Consider the following 21,378-nt stretch of genomic DNA (forward strand, 5'->3'; position numbering starts at 1 on the left):
GAAACACTACACATCTATTTATCTTTTCCCTTCAAGTAGGTACTTGAGAATTCTAACCCAGAGATGTAATGTGTGGGCAGATAAAGAATGTGACACTCAGAGGACAGATGTCCTTCTTCTTCTCCACCACCTCCTCCTCTTTTTCCAAAATAGCGGTACTTACTTTTTTTTTTTTTAAATATTTTTATTTAGGGGCCAGAGAGATAGTACAGCGGTAGGGCATTTGACTTGCACACAGCTGATTTGAACAGACGGTGGTTCAAATTCTGGCATCCCATATGGTACCTCATGCCTGCCAGAAGAGACTCCTGAGCGCAGAGCCAGGAGTAACTCCTGAGCGCTGTCGGTCTGGTGTGGCCCAAAAAACAATAAATAAATAAATAACTACATTTTTATTGAAAGAAAATGCATCACAGAGTTGACATAACTGATCGTAATACATTTGTTTTTTTTTTTTCTTTTTTTTTTTTTTTACATTTTTTTACATTTGTTTCAAGATGAGAAAAAGCAAAGTTATTAAAAAAAATAGGAAGAAAATAAAAAGAAGAAACTAAAAAATAAGGGCTCGGACAGATAGCACAGCCATAGGGCATTTGCATTGTTTGCAGCCGACCCAGGAGGGACCCAGTTTGATTACTAGCATCCCATATGGTCCCCCAGCCTGCCAATGGTGATTTCTGACTGCAGAGCCAGGAGTAACCACTGAGCGCTGCTGGATGTGGCCCCCAAACCAACCAATCAATAAATGAAGTTTAAAAAATAAAGAAAAACTAAAATAAAATGGAAGATTAAAAAAAAGTTCAGGCCTGGAGAGATAGCACAGCGGTGTTTGCCTTGCAAGCAGCCGATCCAGGACCAAAGGTGGTTGGTTCAAATCCCGGTGTCCCATATGGTCCCCCGTGCCTGCCAGGAGCTATTTCTGAGCAGAGAGCCAGGAGTGACCCCTGAGCAACGCCGGGTGTGGCCCAAAAACCAAAAAAAAAAAAAAAAAAAAGTTCAGTAGCAAGTTTATTTGTAAAAATTATTGTATCTCCAGGGGCTGGAGAGATAGCATGGAGGTAAGGTGTTTGCCTTCATGCAGAAGGACAGTGGTTCGAATTCCGGCATCCCATATGGTCCCCTGTGCCTGCCAGCGGCAATTTCTGAGCATAGAGCCAGGGGTAACCTCTGAGCTGCCAGGTGTGACCCAAAAACCAAAAAAAAAAAAAAAATTATTGTATCTCCATAAAATTAATACAATAGTAGGTTTAGCAAACTCTATTTTTTTTAAAGATAAGAAATAAAAAATACAATATGAAAGATACATGTGTGGCAGTTGATGTTGTAGGCATAGCAAAATATGAGGGAAATAGTAATGAAAACCTTTGGCCTTAAAACAGGGATGCATGCTGGAAACAGGGATGGAGGGAGGACAACATTGGTGGTGGGAATGATCCTGATTCAATGTCACTATGTACCTAAAATATTACTGTGAAAGATTTGTAATCCACTTTGGTCAAAATAAAAATTATTAAAAAAAACACACACACACAAAAACAGGGAAACCTTACCCATGAAGTATTCTGGCATAAGACCAACTCCAGGCTCCAGGCATACTAGGTTGTCCAACCCCGAAGTCTTTCTCTGTGGTCCCAGTAAAAGCTCTTATATCATAATGCTCATGATATTCAATTGCTTTTAGGAAAGGAAACTGGATGCTCAAGACCTGCTAGACAATACTTCATGGTATAGACTCCTCGTGCAGTGCTCATTACCATATTACTTAATTTTCTAGACTTGAAAATTATGATTGTTTTTAAGAATGCTCTATACACAATCTAATCCATGAAGTTTTCTTCAGTAAAGTTTACCCTCACCAATCATGATTGGTCTAGAAAATGGAAAACCTTGTCAGCTTTATAATTTTTAACTATTTCTGTCCCATTTGACGTGGGTAAGCTTTTTAACTGTCACCCATAGATTGATACTCAGTGTCTGGATGTGTGTGCACATGAGTGTATGTGTTGGCCATCTCAATGTCTGTCTAAGGTCCGTCTGTAATATGCATAATGTCTGTCTTTGTTGTATATTGTCCTTCCTCCTGTTATATAACCCCTCCTCCCCCCACTTTGCTTACCACCTTACACATTCTTTTCTAGCCCTTCACTCTCTCAATCCCCATCTGTTATCCCTCCCACCATTTAACCTTTTTTACCCTCAGTTCTTAACTCATCACAGGCAGAACATTCCCCCCACCCCAGCAAGCTGCCGACCAGCTCCTAAAGTGAAAAGATAGATTCTCAGCCTGAGAAGAAGCTGACACTGCTGCTGCTGCTGATTTGCTCTTGGCGTTTTCTTTTTTCCCCACCTCCCTTCCCTGTGGACTATTGCTCACTACAGATTTGGTTTCTGGGAAGCCCTGGCTCGAGGACATGTCCTGATATCTGACTGCTGGAAGCCAATTTTTAGATTTCACAAGGCCAAATCACAGGCTGAAGCTGTGCTCCGGATTTTTTTTAATCAATAATTTTAAATTGTGACCAAAGTGGATTACAAATCTTTCACAGTAATATTTTAGGTACATAGTGGCATTGAACCCGGGGCATTCCCACCACCAGTGTTGTCCTCCCTCCATCCCTGTTCCCAGCATGCATTCCCTCTCCTTTGCTCCCCAGGCTGCTAGTATAAATGGTCCCCTCTATGTCTAGCTTGTTGTAGATTGATATCGATTCTGTTGTCGTTGGGTTTGGATTTGGATTTAAGTCTGATCATTTTTTTAAATTTCTACTTAATGTTCAGATAACTTTTTGGTCTTGGTACCATCCATTTCCCTCCCCCCTCAATTTATGAGGCAGAACAAGATATTCAAGTTATATGGTTCTGTTTGAAGGGAAAGAAAAAAAACCAAAACAGCAAAAAACAAACAAACAAACAAAAATGGGAGGGGTCCATCTAGAGGGTTATAAATATCAGTTTAAGAGAAGAAAGGGGAAAAGGAAGAAAAACATCACAAAAAGACAAAAAATACAAAAAAAAAAGACCAGATAAACATGAAAACAAAAAATAAAACCAAAACTACAATGACAAAAACAAATAAACAACAAAAAAAAGAAAAGCCCTGCCGCAATGCAGACAACAACCAAACACTAATCATGGGCCCGAAATAAAAAGAAAAAAAATTGTGCTTCCTCCCCCCTCCATCTTTTGCATAGGCATAGTAAATATTGGGGAGATTAGAAAGGGAATTCCCTTGGTCTAAGAGATACAGGGTTTCTCCACCCTTGAAGCATACTGTCATGGGAATAACTACCGGCTCCATACATGCTCTTTTATGCTCCCCTAGGTCTTTATGTGGTGTCTGGAAACTTTCCACTCAGTCGTGGATGATAAAATCAGGCTTCTGTAACTAGAGATCTTGGTATTTTGGACAGGTCATAGGATGGAGCCCAAGATACAGTCTTTCTTTATGGTTCTAGAAGTTCTGTTCCAACACTTGTTTTAATCAGTCTTCTTTTTTTTTTTTTTTTTTTTTTGGTTTTTGGGCCACACCCGGTGACGCTCAGGGGTTACTCCTGGCTATGCGCTCAGAAGTCGCTCCTGGCTTGGGGGACCATATGGGACGCCGGGGGATCGAACCGCGGTCCGTCTCCTAGGCTAGCGCAGGTAAGGCAGGCACCTTACCTCGAGCGCCACCGCCCGGCCCCTTAATCAGTCTTCTTAATTGGTGGTCTTGGTATTTTGTGCTCCGGATTTTGCCCCCCCCCCAACTATTTCAAAAGAATTAAAGGGAACATGTATATATCCTTTGAATATTTTTTGGGGGGGTCACACCTGGCAGCGCTCAGGGATTACTCCTGGCTCTACACTCAGAAATCCCTCCTGGCAAGCTAGGGGGACCATATGGGATGCCAGGATTTGAACCACTATCCTTCTGTATGCAAGGCAAATGCCCCACCTCCATGCTATCTCTCTAGTCCCTGAATATTTCTTTATTTTATTTCTTTTTATTTTTTGGCCACATCAGTGACACTCAGGGGTTACTCCTTGCTATGCTCTCAGAAATTGCTCCTGGTTTGGGGAACCATCTGGGATGCCAGGGATCAAATGGAGGTCTATCCTGGGTCAGCTGCATGCAAGGACATACCCTACTGCTGTGCTATCACTCTGGCCCTGAATATTTCTTTAGATGTATTTCCTTAATAGGTATACCCTTATTGAATATCTTCTTTTTTAATTTTGGTTTTTGGGTTACACCTGGTGGTGCTCAGGGGTTACTCCTGGCTCTGTGCTCAGAAATCATTCCTGGGACCATATGGAATGCCAAAATTTGAACCACTGGATTGGCTGCGTGCAAGGCAAACACCCTTCTGCTGTGTTATCTCTCTGCCCCTATTTAATATCTTCTTATGTAGTGTCAATTTCCCCCTGTTTAGTAGGGTCTGTTTAGTAGGGCATTCTAGTAGATAAGTTTCTTTTGTGTTTTGAGTTCATGTTAGAAACATGGGATTGATGGGTTTGTTATCTTTGTCTCCATATGCACCAATAGTACCTTGTGGCATTGTTCCTTTAATGTGCATAGGCACATTAAAATGGGGAAATATTACATGTGCAAACAAGTTATTTTTTTTAAACAAGTTCTTATCTAATAGAGTTAGGAACACATAAATTTTATACTGCAGTGGGTCCTTATACTCTGAACACTTGTCATAATAACTTGGCTTAGGTTTCAGAAGATCAGACATTGACAATTCACCCCTGAACCTTGGATCCCTTCTATGGAAACAACCACAGTTTTCTACATCAACACCAGGAATCAGACTTATACCAGGGAAGGCCCTACTGCTGCTCTGGTATTGACTTACTTACCCAGAGTGGGTTCTTATGACACCCTGATGACTTGGTAACATCAACAACCTGCTTTGGGGGCAGAGTTCTCTGCATTGCCACCTGATGGTGAGATGAAACCAGAAGATGCTCCACTTCACCCTGACATTGGCATAGGATCTGTACAGAAACCAGGAACTCTAACTACAGAAACCTGACAGCCACAACCGTGATTGTGAAGAGCTTTTCCTGGGAACACAAGTATTTACTTTTGTTTTTGTTTTTTTGGGCCACACCTGGTGACACTCAGGGGTTACTCCTGACTGTGTGCTCAGAAATCACTCCTGGCTTGGGGGACCATATGAGATGCTGGGGGATTGAACCACAGTCTGTCCTATATCAGCTGCTTGTAAGGCATATGCCCTACTGCTGTGCCACCAATCTGGCCCCAAGTATTTACTTCTTATACAAGTTAAACAATGTCAGATATTGGACTATAACTTACATTTACAGATAAGGGAAAATCATTTTTGATTTCTACAACACTTTCTGTGACAAATCAGAAAATATAATAGGTTCTAAAAAACTAAAAACATAGGTGCTTTAATTGTTTTGTGGCCACATCTAGCAATGTGTATGATTCCTTGCTCTGCACACAGGAATACTCCTGATATCACTTGGGGGACCATAAGGAATATTGGGGATTAAAATTGCATTGGCCATGTGTTAAGGGAAGTGACCTATCAGCTGTATTTTTGCTTTGGCACCCAAACATAGGAGTTTGAATGACCATATTCCAATGGGTTTTCTTTGGGTTGAGGAATTATTTGTGACAAGGAACTTTTTATTTGGGGGGGGTGGCCTTCGAATGTTAGCACATCCAATAGAGCCCTGTTTTGCCCGCTCAGTATAGAGCTAGGAGCAATCTTTGAGCATAACTGAACATTACCTGAAAAAAACAACAACAAAAAGTACTTTTTTTTTAAACTCAAACTTTCTATAGTATGCAATTTCACTGTCATAATCAGAAAGAATTATTTTTTTTTAGAAAGAAATGTTCATTTAGGGAGTGGGGGATGGGGTTGGGGGAAAGTTTAGAAGCAGGGACGTCAATTTGCTACAAATGTAGATGGATCACTATAGAGATAGGCCCAAACTGAATATTAAAAGGCCTTCTGTTTTGTTTTAATTCAGAGTGGAATGGGCCACCTCTACAGGGAGACTCGGCAGCTGTGGGCTGAGTGATTGCAGCAGTTCAGGGTAAACATTATAAAAATAAACAAATGAGCAAACTAATGGAATGTGATAGACAGGATGCCAGAGTAATTACTATAAATGTTGTGTGTCCCCACCATTTTTTTTTTGTCAGAGACCCAGAAAGGACTTTAGCCCTTAGGCTGTCAATCTGGCTTCTATCACTGCTGAGACATAGTGACACTTGATGTTCTAAATTATAGCAACATGATTTGCCCTTGATAGACTCAAGCCATTATGCTTTCTTTCCATTCAAGTTGGTTATCTCATTGCAGAATTAGAAAATGTACCAAGTGGTGGGAGTCCACAGGTGGCTGTATATGACCTTGAGATTTTTGAGAGCCAGGTGGGAACTTTACCAGGTGGAAATGCACTGTCCACTCATGCGCCTCAGTTATGGGCCCTATAAATAAAGTTCAGGAATCATGGAATTCTGGACTCCAGGAAATCTCTTGACCATGAGGGTAATCCTGGTTTTGGGTGCCCTTCTGGGGCTTGTCTACTGCCGAGAAACTTTTGTGGGGTAAGTTACGCTTACTGGTGCCTGTTTGAAATTTGGATTCTTAGAGTTCTAAGTCTTTTATTGGATGGGACAAAATAAAAAGTATAAAAGTCAGTGTTTTTGTAGAAGGCAACTTAGATGTGGAAAGTGGGAATAATAGGGGGGAGAAAGAGAGAGAGAATATTTAAAAGAGGAAAATGTGAAGACTGAACACATAATGCCCTATTCTCTGTCCTTACTCATTTTTCCCTTTTATGAGCAGAAAGGAGAGGTACAGACATCAATGGAAATAAAACTGTGTCCTGTGTCAGTGTCCTCTCAGAAATGAGAGGTTCCTCTCCTTCTCCATCTCCCTACATTTCTGGGATTCATCCATCAATCCTTGTCTTACCCACAAACAGATCTGTCATCTGGACAGTGACACCTCTTGAAATGGGTGCCTCAGTTATGCTATAGATTTCAGACCAAGTCCAACTTTATGGCTCTGTAGTTTTCATCCTTTCCCCAAAGTACGTTGGTTCTAAGAATCTGGGAGGAGCATATCTTGAAGTATGATCCAGGTAACCAAGTGGTCAAGGGAATTTGATGAACAAAGGGTCAAACCAGATCCTGAATGTATAGATACTCTTTGTTTTTGTTTTTGGGTCACACCAGCAGCGCTCAGAGGTTACTCCTGGCTCTAGAGTCAGAAATCACTCCTGGCAGATTTAGAACCATATAGGATGCTGGGATTTGAACTGCTGTCCTTCTGCATGGAAGGCAAATGCCTTACCTCCATGCTATCTCTCTGGCCCGAATGTATAGATACTTTTAAAAATGAAGTGTATCATGGTCTTTAAATACATTTTTTTTATTTAAAAAAAAAGTTAAAAAAGTGAAGTGTAGGGGCTCTGTGCTCAGACATGACTTCTGGCATAGCTTGGAGGGCCATGTATAGTGCTGGGGATGGAACCTGTGTCTACCAGGCCTTGTGCAAGGCAGATGCCTTAACCTCCTTTATTATCTCTCTAACTCTATCTTTAATTCTTTTATTATTTTACTTTATTGTAGTTTTGGGAGATTTGGGCTCACACCAGGTGGTGCTCAGGGGCATTCCTGGGTCTGTACTCAGGTGTGATTCCTTGTGGTGGTATGCAGAAGCTTGAGTTCAAATCTTGGTAAAATTCATGCAAAGCATGTGCTGTACTCCCTGTTCTATTTTTCTGATATCTTTTAATGTTTAGCATAAGGGTGAATGTGTGTACATATACACAGAGCATGATTCTTCTGGCTCCTGAGCTAGACTGCAAGTTCAAGCCAGGGAAATAAGTAAGCTACATACCACTAGAAATGAAACTCTGATATCCTTTTAAGTTCACCCGATCATCACTCCCACCCCCCCCCCACAAATCCCAGGTTTACCCAGATGTGAATTCAATTCCTCTTACAAGTAGTTACAAGTATTAAACGAATGAGTCCACATTAAAAACAAACAAACCAGTTTCGTTCTGAAAAACAGGAACAGACAAGTCTTAAAAGTCAAGGCTTTATGAGCAGCAGGTGTTTCTGAGAAATAATCATTAGCTAAAGGAAAGGTAACTTAGATGGCAAAATTTCTGCTAGGAATAGGTACACCACTTAATTACCACCAGATAAATATTCCTTAGGGGAAGAAAGAACTCCTCATTCCACTGGCCTGGTGAGATTAGTCCTGAGATCCTCAATTATCAGAGGGAAGTGACAGCTGTCCTATAACTTCTGCGGGTGAGGAGTGGATGTTCACAGGGGCAGAAAGGTAGAGGAAGCAGTTCCTGGTTTTGTTTTTAAAGTCATGTCTGTACTTACTCTTATTTAGAGACCAAGTTCTTGAGGTCACTCCCAGGAATGAGGAACAAATTGAAAATCTGATGGAACTGGAGGCTGAAGAGCACCTTCAGGTATCTCTTGTCGAAGGGTTTGTTTCATAAGCAGATCGTTCCACAATTAGATGTGATGATGGAAATCACTGATCATGTGTGTGTGTGTGTGTGTGTGCGTGTGTGTGTGTGTGTGTGTTTAGGTGCTGGGGATTGAGTCCAGGGCCTCAGACATGTGAACATGTGAATATGGGGCATACTACCACTGATACTCCAGATCATAGTATATGGGATATATTCACACTGAGTATATTCTCAGTCTAAATGATCCCTAATTAATCGATCTCTCTTGCTTTGGATTGTATCCCGTCTGTCTTCTCAAACATGAGGAAGATGCTAATTCATAAAGCTGGGATGCAGAAAGTTGCAATCTAGTCCAACCAATGTGAAACTGAACAAGCTTTGGGGGAAAGCTTGGGTTCCATTTTTCTATTTCTATTCATAAGCTTTGTTGTAGGACTGCAAAGAGGGGTCAGATGTAAAGTTTACTTTGACAGATTGTTGGCTGTTTTTAATGTAGATTTTCCTCTTAAAAATAATTGGAAGAAGCCGGAGAGATAGTACAGCGGTAAGGTGTTTGCTTTGCATGCACAGACCTGGGTTCGATTCCCGGCATCCCATATGGTCCCCCAAGCCTGCTAGGAGCAATTTCTGAGCACAGAGCCAGGAGTAACCCCTGAGCACTGTTGGGTGCGGCCTACAAACCAAAAAAAATTTTTTTTGAAAGGCTTATTAATAGAACAGTGGGTAGGGCACTTGCCTTGCATGTGGCAGGGTTAGGTTCAATCCCCAATACCACATGTAGTCCTCTGAATGTTATGGAGTGGTCACTGAACATAGAGCCAGGAAAAATCCCAGAGTACCTTCCGGTGTGGCCCAAAAACAAACAAAAAAATTGTAGCAGATCATTTTGTTACAAAATGAATGCAATCACATGAATGCTAACTCTTAAAAATACTGTCATCATTTTTCATAATCTTTTCCTCTTGCCATTTAAAAATTTAAAAATATTATTCACTTTTGGGCCATACCCAGGGGTGCTCAGAGCTTATTCCTGCTCTGTGCTCAGAGATCATTCTTGGCTTGGCTCAAAGACCATATGTAGTACTGAAAATCAAACTCAGTTTATCTGTGTGCCAGACAAGTGCCCAAGCCACTAGTATGATCTCTTTGACCCCTCTGTAATTTTTAAATAACTAAGAGACCAAGGTAACATTTTTTAATGTAATTTGAGAATACTTGGCTACTTGAGTCTCTTTTGTAATAGTGAGTGATTTTTAGAATTGTGGATTCAAGATTTAAAAAAGGACACAATTTGACTTCTATCAATAGGTGCTAATCTGATTGGTTCCCTGGAATGACCCCCCTGTTGCTTTGGCCTTTTATTTCTTTCAGCTTGATTTCTGGAAATCACCTACCACCCCAGGGGAGACAGTTCATGTCCGAGTTCCCTTTCTCAACCTCCAGGCAGTCAAAATTTTCTTGGAGTCTCAGGGAATTGAATATTCCATCATGATTGAAGATGTTCAGGTAATTCTTCTACTGACCCTCCTTCCAAATGCTTGCTTGTCTTCTGGACTGGAAGTCTGATCCTTTCTATACTTGAGAGCTCTCAGCCAGGGAGGGAACATCTGTGTGTCACCAGGACTTTCCTCAGGAGTTTAGGCCACTTCTGCAAAGTGGAAGCAGGAGAGAGGCACTCTTTTTTTAGCCCAAGTGGTATATACTAATGAAAATTTGAAAGGAAAAGGCAAAAGAAAATCAGCAACGTAAAATGTACATATGACGAAACCAAAGGGTCTTAGTCAAAGCTGGTGACAAGAAGACATTATCTGGTTTTTAATTGGAGGTGACCCCCAACTCACTGAAAGGAAGACAACCCTTAGATGAATTGCTCCCCTGTATGGGTAGTATTGACCAGACTAACCATTTCTTTTCAGGGTGTTGGCAAGAATAAAGAAAAGGCATGACTTTTAAGTTTAAAAGACAAGTTTGGGACTGGGGACCTAAGTTTGAGCATTTCCTACATAGCTGCAGATTCAGTGTATCCCATGAACTGATGCTAAATATGATTGTGTATCTTAGGTTCTGTTGGATGAAGAGAAAGAAGAAATGCTATCTAGTCAAAGAGAACGAAATGGTAACTTCAACTTTGAGATTTACCATACTTTGGAAGAGGTAGGTACTACAGAATGAAGAGCCATGAGGAAACGGGCCTTTCTCTTCTCAGATGACCTCCCTGCTTACTCTTGGTGGTTAATTAATTGCCCCTAGGAGTGCCTCGAGTCTCAGGTTCCCCCAGAATTTCATTGATAGCCAGGAGCTGGCTCACTGTCTTCAACCTGCAGCCTGTTCCAGCACCCCTGTTATCTGAAGTGCCCAATAGGGTCTCATGTTAGCACCCCTCTCCTGCCAGGTTCTGCCTCTCTAGGGCTCCTTGTTTCACCATGTTTGTCCACAAAAACATTGGGGAGCTAGCTATGTTGAATGGCTGACACTGAGGAGGGAACCAGCACAGTTGGTAGCAACTATGTGACTTCACCTAAACTTATTTGCTGACAAAATGTAGCCCAAACTAATTTCACTCTTGTTTCATGACCGGAAATAGGAATGGGTGTGTAGAGGTGGGTGGAGAGAATGTACGGTGGGCACAGCTCTTGCCTTGCATGCCAACAACCCAGGTTTGATCCCTAGCATTCTAGATGGTCTCTGAGTACCACCACCAGGAGTGATTCCTGAGTGCAGAGTCAGGAGTAATCCCTGAGCGTCAAAGGGTGTATGCCCCCCTGGGGATCAAGAGATTAAAGAAGGAAGTTAAGGCACTTGACTTACATGTGACCCACTAGGGTTAGATCCAGTACCATACCCAGCACCATCACCAGGAATGACCCTCGAGCATAGAGCAAGGAGTAAATCCTGAGCAACTTCTAGTGTTGTCCCTCCAGTCGCCCTCCCCCACTTTTCCTTGCTGTCTTTGTCCTTGTTGCAGGGCACTATGGGGTTTACAACAAGCCTTGCTTCAAGACTTTGGTTGTGGGTCTATGGGGCAGGGTCCAGACACATTCTTTGTGGCACCAGAGTTGTGGCTATGCTTGGGATGGAACTTGCAAGACATGCAAGGCCGGCAGGCACTCGACCACCAACCACAGTCAGTCCTCATCTTTGCCCACTCTTTTCTTAAAAAAGTATTACTTTGGGGCTGAGAGAGCACAGCAGTAGGGCTGACCCAGGATGGACCTGGGTTTGATCCCGGCATCCCATATGGTCTCCCAAGCCTGCCAGGAGTAACCCTTGAGTGCTGCCGGGTATGGCCTGAAAAAAAGAAAGTATTACTTTATAAATTTGAACTATGTGAGAGTCACAGCTAAAGACTTGTGTGCCGGTAACGTAACCGGGACAAAAGGAGCTCAGAGAAGCAAGATGCGCACTGCCGCCTTTCCCCCCACGGGCCTCACAAATTAGTCTGTGTCCCATGGAGAACAAATGTTGGCAACAGCTGGAGGAACCGTTTTCAAGCCGTTAACTCTCCAGACACACCCAGGCATGTCTCAATCCCAGCCATGGACATGGCTTGGGCGCCCCAGCTGCACAGAATTTTAATCAGCCCTGCAAATAGGAGCCCGAAGTAGCTGGAGTCCGAAGTGCCTCTGAGGCTGGCCCCCTGTCTGCACTTGCCCATTTGCTTGCTTTTCTGCTTCTAAATGCACCTTTCTGGAGGACCTGAAGTAGTAGGAGTGAGGGATGGGGTGGGGGTGAGGGTGGGATACCACCATCCTTGGCATTTCTATTAGGTCGGGAAAAATGCATCCTTGCTCAAGGCAGAGAAAAGAGCCACGAGCCATTTGGAGAAATGCCATTTTGTTTGCAAAGCACCGAAATCGCATAAACCTTAGCTGCAGCTGCAAAATGGCTCCTTCTTTCCCAGCTCCTGTTGCTGTTGCTGCTGCAGTTCCGGGATGCATCATCTTTAGAGCTGGTGGAGACCCCCCCCCCAAAAAAAAAAACCATCTGCCTTGGGGGGTGTCCAGCCTCCCTCTCCCTAGAGCCCCCAGGGAATAGGAAAGAGAATGACCCATCCATTCTTTTTTTTTTTCTTGCAAAGGCCATTCATTTGCAAATGTTTGTCTTCCACATTTCAGATTTACCAAGAAATGGACCACATCGTGGCCACGCACCCCGGTCTAGTGAGCAAAGTGAATATCGGCTATTCTTTCGAAAAGCGGCCCATGAACGTGCTCAAGGTACCAGGGGGCCAGTAAGGCTATTCCTCCCAAAGCAGCGAGAAGCCCTACTCCTCCCAGGCGGGCCCTCTGTCTGTCTGTCTGTCTGTCTGTCTGTCTGTCTGTCTGTCTGTCTGTCTGTCTGTCTGTCTGTCTGTCTGTCTGTCTGTCTGTCTTTTTCTCCAGCCCTGCCCTTCCCTTTCCCTCCGAACCGGTCCTGGCTGGTTTGGCATCACCAGCTCCCCCACCTCCCCACTTCCCCTCCCCCTCCTCCTTTCTTCGCGCCCCCCCCCCTTTTTCTTTTCTTGCGCAAAGCAGGCCTGCAGGAGTGAGTTACGGCGTTGCTCGTGATAGATTTGCTCGCCGGGACCCCGAGCCTACGGGCCAATAGCAACACAGGAATGGGGGGAGGAGGAGGGAGGTGCAGACCCCGCTGGAGGCCCCCAGAGTGGGGGGGTGAGGGGGCCTGGGGTGAGTAGGGGGGAGGGCGGAAGGGGGATTTGCTGTCATTAATCAAGGTAGTTTGGTGCCTCCTTTCTGTCTTTCTTTTTCTTTTTTCTTTTTTTTAAACAAAGATTAAGTGTGGTGGTGGTGGTGGTGTTGTTGAAACCCACCACCCAATTACTGCCTGAGTTGCATTAAAACAGAATAATTGGAAAAAGCAGAGATGTGTTGGTGGCTACGTGCAGGCTGCCATGCCGCCCGGACACGAAGGCGAACTCAGTTGGGGATTTTAGGTGCAAAGGCTGAATTGCACTCCAGTTTCTAACTTCCAACACGCTGTGTTGAACATCTCAGAAGGCTTTTTTTTTTTTCCACTTTGCCCTGGAAAAAAAAAAAAAGAGTGAAATGATTACCCCAGATTTCCTAGAAAGAGTTTGGAGGGGAAAAACCCACAAAACCACACACACACAACCCCACACAGAACCAAACCCCCAAATCCCAGATAATGTCACAACTCCTTGCTAAATTTGGAAATGTTAGATTCAGCACAGAGAATTCTGTTGGGGCAGATGGATTTCTCCAGAGCGTTTGCCCCCAAACAGGCCCAGGACTGGTGGTTTCCTGTTTCTGACACCCCGCTCCATTTGCTAATATTTACGGCCTCCATTTCTCTTTATTTTCCCCCAAAGCCGCTTTCTCCCATAACCCGGTCAGGAAACCACACATCTCCCCACCCCCCCACTCCATTTCTCATCCCTTCCCCTCCGTCCCGGTGGTTCTGCGGTGGAATGATGGTAGGTGTTTGGGAAAGTTTCTTGTTTTATTTTAACTCCTGGAGGAAAAGGCATGAAATACTTTTCCATGAAAACTCTTAAAACCCGTGAAATGTAATTTTTGAGCCAGGATTTGCATTTCTCATTTACCTTATCTGCTATGTTTAGCATGCTGCACAGAGATAGAAATTGATGGTGCAAAAATAATCTTTTCCTCCCCATTTACGGATCCAATTGGCAAAATCACTGTTCCACATAAAACAGAGTTGCTTAGATCATAAAATTTCAACTCTGGAAAACACCTCCAGAGCCACCGTTCTTTTTTTTTTTTTTTAATGATTTTTTAATTGCCAGAATTTTTATTACAAAAATAACACAATAATTGTATACAGTTGGAAAATAGAGAAATAACTCCCCAAAGGAAAAATATCCCCATAATTCTAATTCCACAACTGTGCTGTGATGGCTATTAACGTTTAAAAAAAAAAAAAAACTCCTTTTCTCTCTTTCTCTCTCCTTTCACACACATACAGGACCGGGTCTTTACAAAAAAGAATGTCATACCATACAGGAAACTGCCTTTTCCAATTTGCCACAGAGAGGAACATGCTTTCACGTTACTGAATTATCTACAACAAATTATATATTTAAAATTTTGCCTTTATTATTTTTTTTAAACTGCAAAGGAGAAAAGGTCTGTGCTGCTTTTACTAGCTTGCAATCAAGCTTACATTCAAGAGGACCCCCCTCCTCGCCAGCTCCCCATCACACGCAAAGGGAAGAATTCATTGTTAGAAAAGCATCACTCCTCCTCCTTTTCTCTCTGTAGTGAATGGAGCTCTGCTTGGAAGGAAGCCGGGCAGGCTCGCTGGGGGTGGTGGTGTTGGGAAAGAGGGCCGAGGCACCGGCTACGGTAGAACCCTTCTCCCTGTCACGCTTGTTTTTGCAGTTCAGCACCGGAGGAAAGAAGCCTGCCATTTGGCTCGATGCCGGGATCCACGCTCGAGAGTGGGTTACGCAGGCTACCGCCCTGTGGACAGCTAATAAGGTCATTTTGCTGCAATTTTTTTCCTTTTGTCTTGCTGGGGTCAGCCCTATCTCGGCTACACAATAGTGATCCGGGTTCGGACTCCCAGCTGCCAGCCCCTGGTTTCAGCGCAGGCTGCAAATAGACACCTGCGCATCCTTTCCTTTACATTGTCCCACTCAGCACCGTGGCATTTCATTTTCTGATATTGTTCCACTGAGCACCTCCACCGCCTGCCTTTGCATTCTCTGCAACTACGGGCTGTGTTGAAAAGACACAGGGAGCTAGAGGAGATGGAGAGGGTAAAGTGGTAGAGAGGATGAAGAGGGTAAGAGGGGTAAAGAGGACGGAGAGGGTAAGAGGGGTAGAGAGGAGATGGAGAGGGTTGTCAGGATCCTGGAGTCAGCCTGAAGAGCAGACTGGCGAACATTTGCTTTGATGCTTGGAATTCCAAGGGCTGAAGCACAATGGGCCAGAATCTATAAAAATCACAAAAATAAAAGGTTCAGATGGAAAAATAGGAAGAGCCGCTTAAGAGCCTTTGCCCAATTAATCCAAAGTGGCATTAGGTAAGATTTGGGTGAAGGGGGGCTAGTTCTGAACATTTTCCAAATTTGTTTTTGAAGTCAGGGTGAAGTAATAATACTTCTCTTCCACGTATTTGTGGGAATTAAGAATTAGGACACCAGGCTGGGGTGTGACCTCGCCTGGTGTTTCTTAAGTAATTCAAAAATGACACGCTATAAATCAGAATGTTAATTCATGAGCAAAGGAAATCAAACCACATCAGATCATTCAAGCATGTGTAACCACGTGCCTACCGACTGATACATTTTTCCCTTCAATTAAAATGTGGTTACCTTTAGGGTATTATGAAATGGATATTTAACAGTTGAATAATAATGCCTTAGGATGGCTGAGCACAGGAAATGAGTAAATTTTAATCCAGCAGAAACTTCGGCTCTCCTGCAATTGATCACACGTAGAAATTTAATTCCTCAAATGAAATATCACTGGTCCTCTGTATCTTTAGACAAGCCTTTGTATATTTAAGAAATCTGATGTCAGTGGTGAATACTTTTGGAAAGGTACCCTGTGGGGTGATCAGGGAAACTTGAACATTTTTGGAGTGTTTTTAAAAACATGAACATTTCTCTATGAACATTGATTCATAGACCCTCTATAAACACTTGTCCACCTCTGTAGAGTGCCTCAGTCGGAGAACTCTGGATAAGTGAGATCTGGTTTTTATTATCTATGAATTCTTCTGATCAGAAGTAAGAATATAGACACTAACATATTTAGCATGTTGAAATGGAAGGTTGAACTGTTGTCTGGAAGACAATTACTATTACCTGATAGTGTTACCCAGTTTATGTTAGGGGAAAAAATCTATTATTCTATTTGATTCCTTGTCAAAATGGCGTGGAGGACTGATTTGTATGTGTTTTTCTCTGCTTAGATTGCCACTGATTATGGAAAGGACCCATTCATCACTTCCCTTTTGGACCAGATGGATCTCTTCCTGCTCCCTGTCACAAACCCCGACGGATATGTGTTCTCTCATACCAGTGTAAGCCTCCACCTCCCCCCTTCATTTTCTTCCCCTAGATCCTAAGGAAATGTGCAAAAATGTCCAAAACAATCCAAAAAAAGGAATCTATCTCTTTTCGACTTCCTCAGTGATTCTGAGGTGCAGAGTTAGGTTTATAACCACTTACTCCAACATACTGTGTCATTTCCCCATTGCTTCCGTCAGAGACGGTTTCAGCTGTTAGGCTGGGCTTTTCGTGTCCAGTGTTCACCATGAGTCACCTAGGAGATTTGTTCCAATTATCTCTTTTCTTGGTGGGATGGATGGAAAAGTGGAGGCGGATGTTACCTGCTGACAATTAGATTGCAGTCAGACTTAGGTGGGCAGTACAATGCTTCTAGCATTTAATTTACAATCTATGGAAGAAACTCTCCCTAGAATCTCTGTCATGTCACAGAAACGAGGGAGTTGCTTTTATTCTCTTTAAAATCCCATTACAAGACACCATTGTGGCAGCGGTGACCCCATATATATTCAAAATGAATGGAAGCTTCGGGTTTATTTTTGGAGAGAGCCTGACTGTGAGAGCGGTTTTCATTGTATACTCAATTGGAAATGTGTACAAAAATACTAGTACTCGTCTTGCCAGATACTGTGAAGAAATGTTTCCTTCATGAGATTTGGGAAATACTACTCACGGTAGCCCTCTCAGGGTCCTTAAAAAAAACACAGTTTAAAAAAACACCCCTTCCTCCATGATCACAGATTATATCCCCACATTTGTGTGTGTGTGTGTGTGTGTGTGTTTTGTGGTTGTTAATACTTAACTGTTTTGTGGTCTGGCAGGTATTCATGGGAGCCCTGAGGGAGTAGTTCACTTCTCACCTTGAGAATCTCCAAGTAGAATCTGGTAGGAGGACAAGTTGACATGTCTGTGGACAAGGGAAATTAGTGCAATTCTAGAGGAAACTGCCCAGAAGAGTGAAAGGGAGAACAGAATTCTAGGGCCCAGAGAGATAGCATAGCGGCGTTTGCCTTGCAAGCAGCCAATCCAGGACCAAAGGTGGTTGGTTTGAATTCCGGTGTCTCATATGGTCCCTCCTGCCAGGAGCTATTTCTGAGCAGACAGCCAAGAGTAAGCCCTGAGCACCGCCGGGTGTGGCCCCAAAACAAAAACAAAAAGAACAGAATTCTAAAGGGACCAATTCATTAGGCTAAATGACTGTCTCCCTCCTGTCCCCCCACCCCCTTGTATTCTTTCTCGGTGGCATCTTAAAGAACCGAATGTGGCGCAAGACAAGGTCCAAGGTGCCAGGAAGGGCATGTGTTGGTGTTGATCCTAACCGGAACTGGGATGCAGGCTTTGCTGGTGAGTGCAGGGCTGCTCAGAATGGTATCTGGTCATGCTTTCTCGTAGCTGGGTTTTGTAGGACTGTCATCCTGCTAAGCCCATTCAAGATGCAAGCCCTTTAACAACTTAATTTTTGGGGGGCGTGTGTGTTTGGAGGGGCTCACCTGGAAGTGCACAGGGTGTGACTCCAAGCTCTGAACTCAAGAATCACTCTTGGCAGACTGGGGTGGGGGTGGGGGTACAAAGCTGGGGATCTAACCCAGGTTGGCTGTGTGCACAGCAGTTGCCCTGCCTGCTGTATTATCTTGCTCCAGTCCCTAAAAACCTATGTAAAAAAAATTTGCTGCACTAAATTTCCATCACAGGGTAAAAATGTTGTCATAAGAGCTCTATCTCAAAAGCATTTGGTGTATTTTGACACCCCCCTCTCTTTCTCTCTCTCTCTCTCTCTCTCTCTCTCTCTCTCTCTCTCTCTCTCTCTCTCTCTCTCTCTCTCTCTCTCTCCCCTTCTCTCCCTCTTTCTTCCCCCTGCTTCCCCCCCCCCCCCGCAAAGCTCAGGGTTTTTTTTTATACCTCTGCACTCAGGAATTACTCCTGGCTGGCTCTGGGGACCATAAGGGATGCCCAGGATTGAACCCGGGTTGACAGTGTGCAAGGCTACACTGTACTGTCTCTCAGGCACCTTAGTTTTCCCACCAGCTGGACCCTGGCCGGGCTGCTGGATGCAATAGTGAGAACCATCAGGATGTCCAGAATCTGCCAGTAGAGGGCCTTAGGATCTTCTGAGAGGAGAAGCATTACATCATCTATGGATGCTTCGAGAAAGGAAAAAAAAGTCCAAATAGGATTAAGAGATTGATTTTCAAAATAGATTCAAAGGCAAAATATTAGCTTTCTGCTCTGTCTTTGTTGACTTGCAGCTCGAAATTTGCAGAGTTCAGTGGCAGGCTGATGGGGGCCCAGCTCCTTTATGCGTTCAGTCACTGGTTTAAACCCCTTCTGCGTCTCTAATCACTGAATGAAATCTGTTTGGTTTTTCCTCATTAGGTATAATAGCAGGGAGGTTAGAATCGGTCTTTTTCACTGTCGAATTCCTGACACCTAGCACAGTGTCTGGAACATAGAGGCAATCACTAAATATTTGTAAGACAAATGAATTAATGAAAATCACTGAACCAAGAAAGGACACGCGAGGGAATTGTGGCAGGATATGGATGAATGGCAACTTCGTTCATCGCTTTTACAATTGCCTCTTTTTTTTTCCTCCCAAGCGTGGGGGGGGCAATAAAAGCATCAGTTCCAAAAATATTGAACAAAGCCTAGCAATTCAATGTCAGAAATTTCCCTGAAAATTATTCCTATTAAATGATCTTAAAAGTAAGGTGACTGGCTGCATTGAAGCTTTGTCTCTATCACTGCAAGACCCTGAAGAGTGACTTTAGAGTCTCTGTAGCACTCAGAGCTCTGGCTGGGCCACAGAAGACCCATTTCTTGGTCATTCTTGGTTCCGAGCAAATCAAGACCAAAGGTAGCTGGGTTGTCAAATGTGGCTGTGATTTTCTTGCCGCTAGCAGCTTACCAGAGGCTCTTTGGATTTGTGGCTTGTGACTTAAAGAACGCAGAGAATCTTGTTTTTCTGGACTCTTAAGAATTGGAAAAGATCCCAGAAAAAGAGCTTGTTCAACTCCCACCCAAGGCAGGAATTCCATCTATAATATAAAAATGTAGCTTTTCTTCCAACTAACTCCCACAGAGAGGAGATGATCTAACTCGATAGCTTTCTGCCATAGAGCAGAACTGTATTTTTAAGCAAGAGAGATGCGTCCAGAATCACTCCAGTGACACTTGCTGGCTATGCCCCTAGGTAGCAGTTTGTTCTAACCCAGGACAGTCTCACTCTGGTTTCCAGATGAGGAGTTTAGGGGAGGCTTGCAAAAACCTCCCCTAAGTTTGGTGCTTCCTGAAAGCCTCCTGTTCTCACTGAGCTGCTTCTGAATTCCATCAGGACCTGGCGCCAGCGACAAACCTTGCTCTGATTCGTACCACGGACCCAGTGCCAACTCTGAAGTGGAAGTGAAATCCATAGTGGACTTCATCAAGAGCCATGGAAACTTCAAGGCTTTCATTACCATCCACAGCTACTCCCAGCTACTGATGTTCCCCTATGGCTATAAATGTACCAAGTCAGATAGATTCGATGAGTTGGTGAGTTTCTGCAACTTTACTTCAGCCTCAACCACAGACAGGCAACCTTGGGGTGAATGACCGCTGAGTGAGTTTTAGACACAAAGTTAGGGCTAATAGGAGGGACTAGGTGTGGGTTACAAAGAGGAACAAAACAGATTGGGTCCGATTGATGCAAAGGTGGTAATGCAGACAAAGCATTGAAAGGCAGATTTGGGATTTTCTTACGTGTCTTCGGGAAATAGAATTCATGAAATGAATGCCTCCTTCGTCTAACTGAGCAGGCATCTGATCTGACCATAAATTTCACATGCTTTCTGTTTCTTAGGAAATAACTGCTTGAATTTGGGCCTGAGATAATAGGATCTGTAATCAGATATTCTAGCCTAAGCAACATCAATTCTCAGTTTCTTATCTAGTGCCTTTGGCTGCATTTTAATGCATGGGTGTGTGATATTGTGGGTAACACACTCATTTCCATAGCTTCCTTCCTTCCTTCCACCTTGATTTTGGTTTTAGGATGAAGCAAAGTGATGGTAGCCTTAAGTCAGAGATTGATACCTCGGGGACCTGCTTACCATTGAGTGAGACTTATCCACCCCACTAAAGAAAATGTGCAAATATTTCCTATTGGGCTTTTAGGCTTGGGTTTTGAAACCTGTATGTTAGATATAAACCCTAAGATGGAACCTTTTGGTCAATTTACTTTCAAATAGATTATCATTGGCAGCCCCTGGCATAAATGGGTTAGATTATTGAAATTTAGGTGTATCTTTCATCTCCTTAGTTGGATGTTAGCCCTGTAGGGGAGTGGGCTTTTTAATGGTGTTTGCCTCTCAAGGTCAAATAAGGCTTTGTTGGTGGGGGTAGGGACATCAGGGTTATAAAGGATCTGAAAAGTGGGACTAGAGAGGTAAGATAGGGGTTATGTGCATATTTTATATGCACCTGACCTAAGTTTAAATCCTAGCACCACATATGGTACCTTCACATTCCCTCTCTCCTAGTATTGCCAGGTGTGGCCTCAAACAAACCAATGAAACCAAAACAAAGACCTAAAGATCTAAAGTACCTAAGAGATACTTTAAACAGACCCAGAGAAGCCAGGATTAGCCAAAGCTGATGCAGAAATCTGTTAAAGGTCATCCATCCAGGCAGAAGTTTGCACATTTGGGATAGATTTGATTATTTGCATTCTCCCTTACAGAGTCAAAACCTTCAGCTGTGGGTTTCACCCACTTTCCCTGGTTTATTTTCCTCCACTGAGTACAATGAATTTCCTTTGGGAGACAGATAGTTTATCTGACCACCACTAACCTACTTCTAGGTTTTCCCATGTCCCTGCCAAATACCTTCAGTCCTCCTAGGCACTTGGAACCTGGTCTCGGAGC

General features: G+C 43.4%; 1 protein-coding gene across 2 annotated transcripts in view; it reads left to right on the plus strand.

The window, feature by feature from the left end:
* The first annotated feature begins 6,515 nt into the window (after positions 1-6,515).
* The window catches only part of CPA2 (carboxypeptidase A2), a 24,873-nt gene continuing 10,010 nt past the window's right edge, over positions 6,516-21,378 (plus strand). Inside the window, exons 1-9 of one of the 2 annotated variants that reach the window (XM_049775054.1) lie at positions 6,516-6,580; positions 8,394-8,475; positions 9,850-9,984; positions 10,540-10,632; positions 12,594-12,695; positions 14,841-14,939; positions 16,381-16,491; positions 17,731-17,821; positions 19,809-20,008. In XM_049775054.1, coding sequence (XP_049631011.1) covers positions 6,516-6,580; positions 8,394-8,475; positions 9,850-9,984; positions 10,540-10,632; positions 12,594-12,695; positions 14,841-14,939; positions 16,381-16,491; positions 17,731-17,821; positions 19,809-20,008 — 978 coding nt within the window. The remainder of the gene's footprint in view (positions 6,581-8,393; positions 8,476-9,849; positions 9,985-10,539; positions 10,633-12,593; positions 12,696-14,840; positions 14,940-16,380; positions 16,492-17,730; positions 17,822-19,808; positions 20,009-21,378) is intronic. The other variant, XM_049775062.1, reaches the window with a different exon arrangement.

The sequence above is a fragment of the Suncus etruscus genome, chromosome 1 (genome assembly GCF_024139225.1).
Source record: "Suncus etruscus isolate mSunEtr1 chromosome 1, mSunEtr1.pri.cur, whole genome shotgun sequence".
NCBI lineage: Eukaryota > Metazoa > Chordata > Mammalia > Eulipotyphla > Soricidae > Suncus > Suncus etruscus.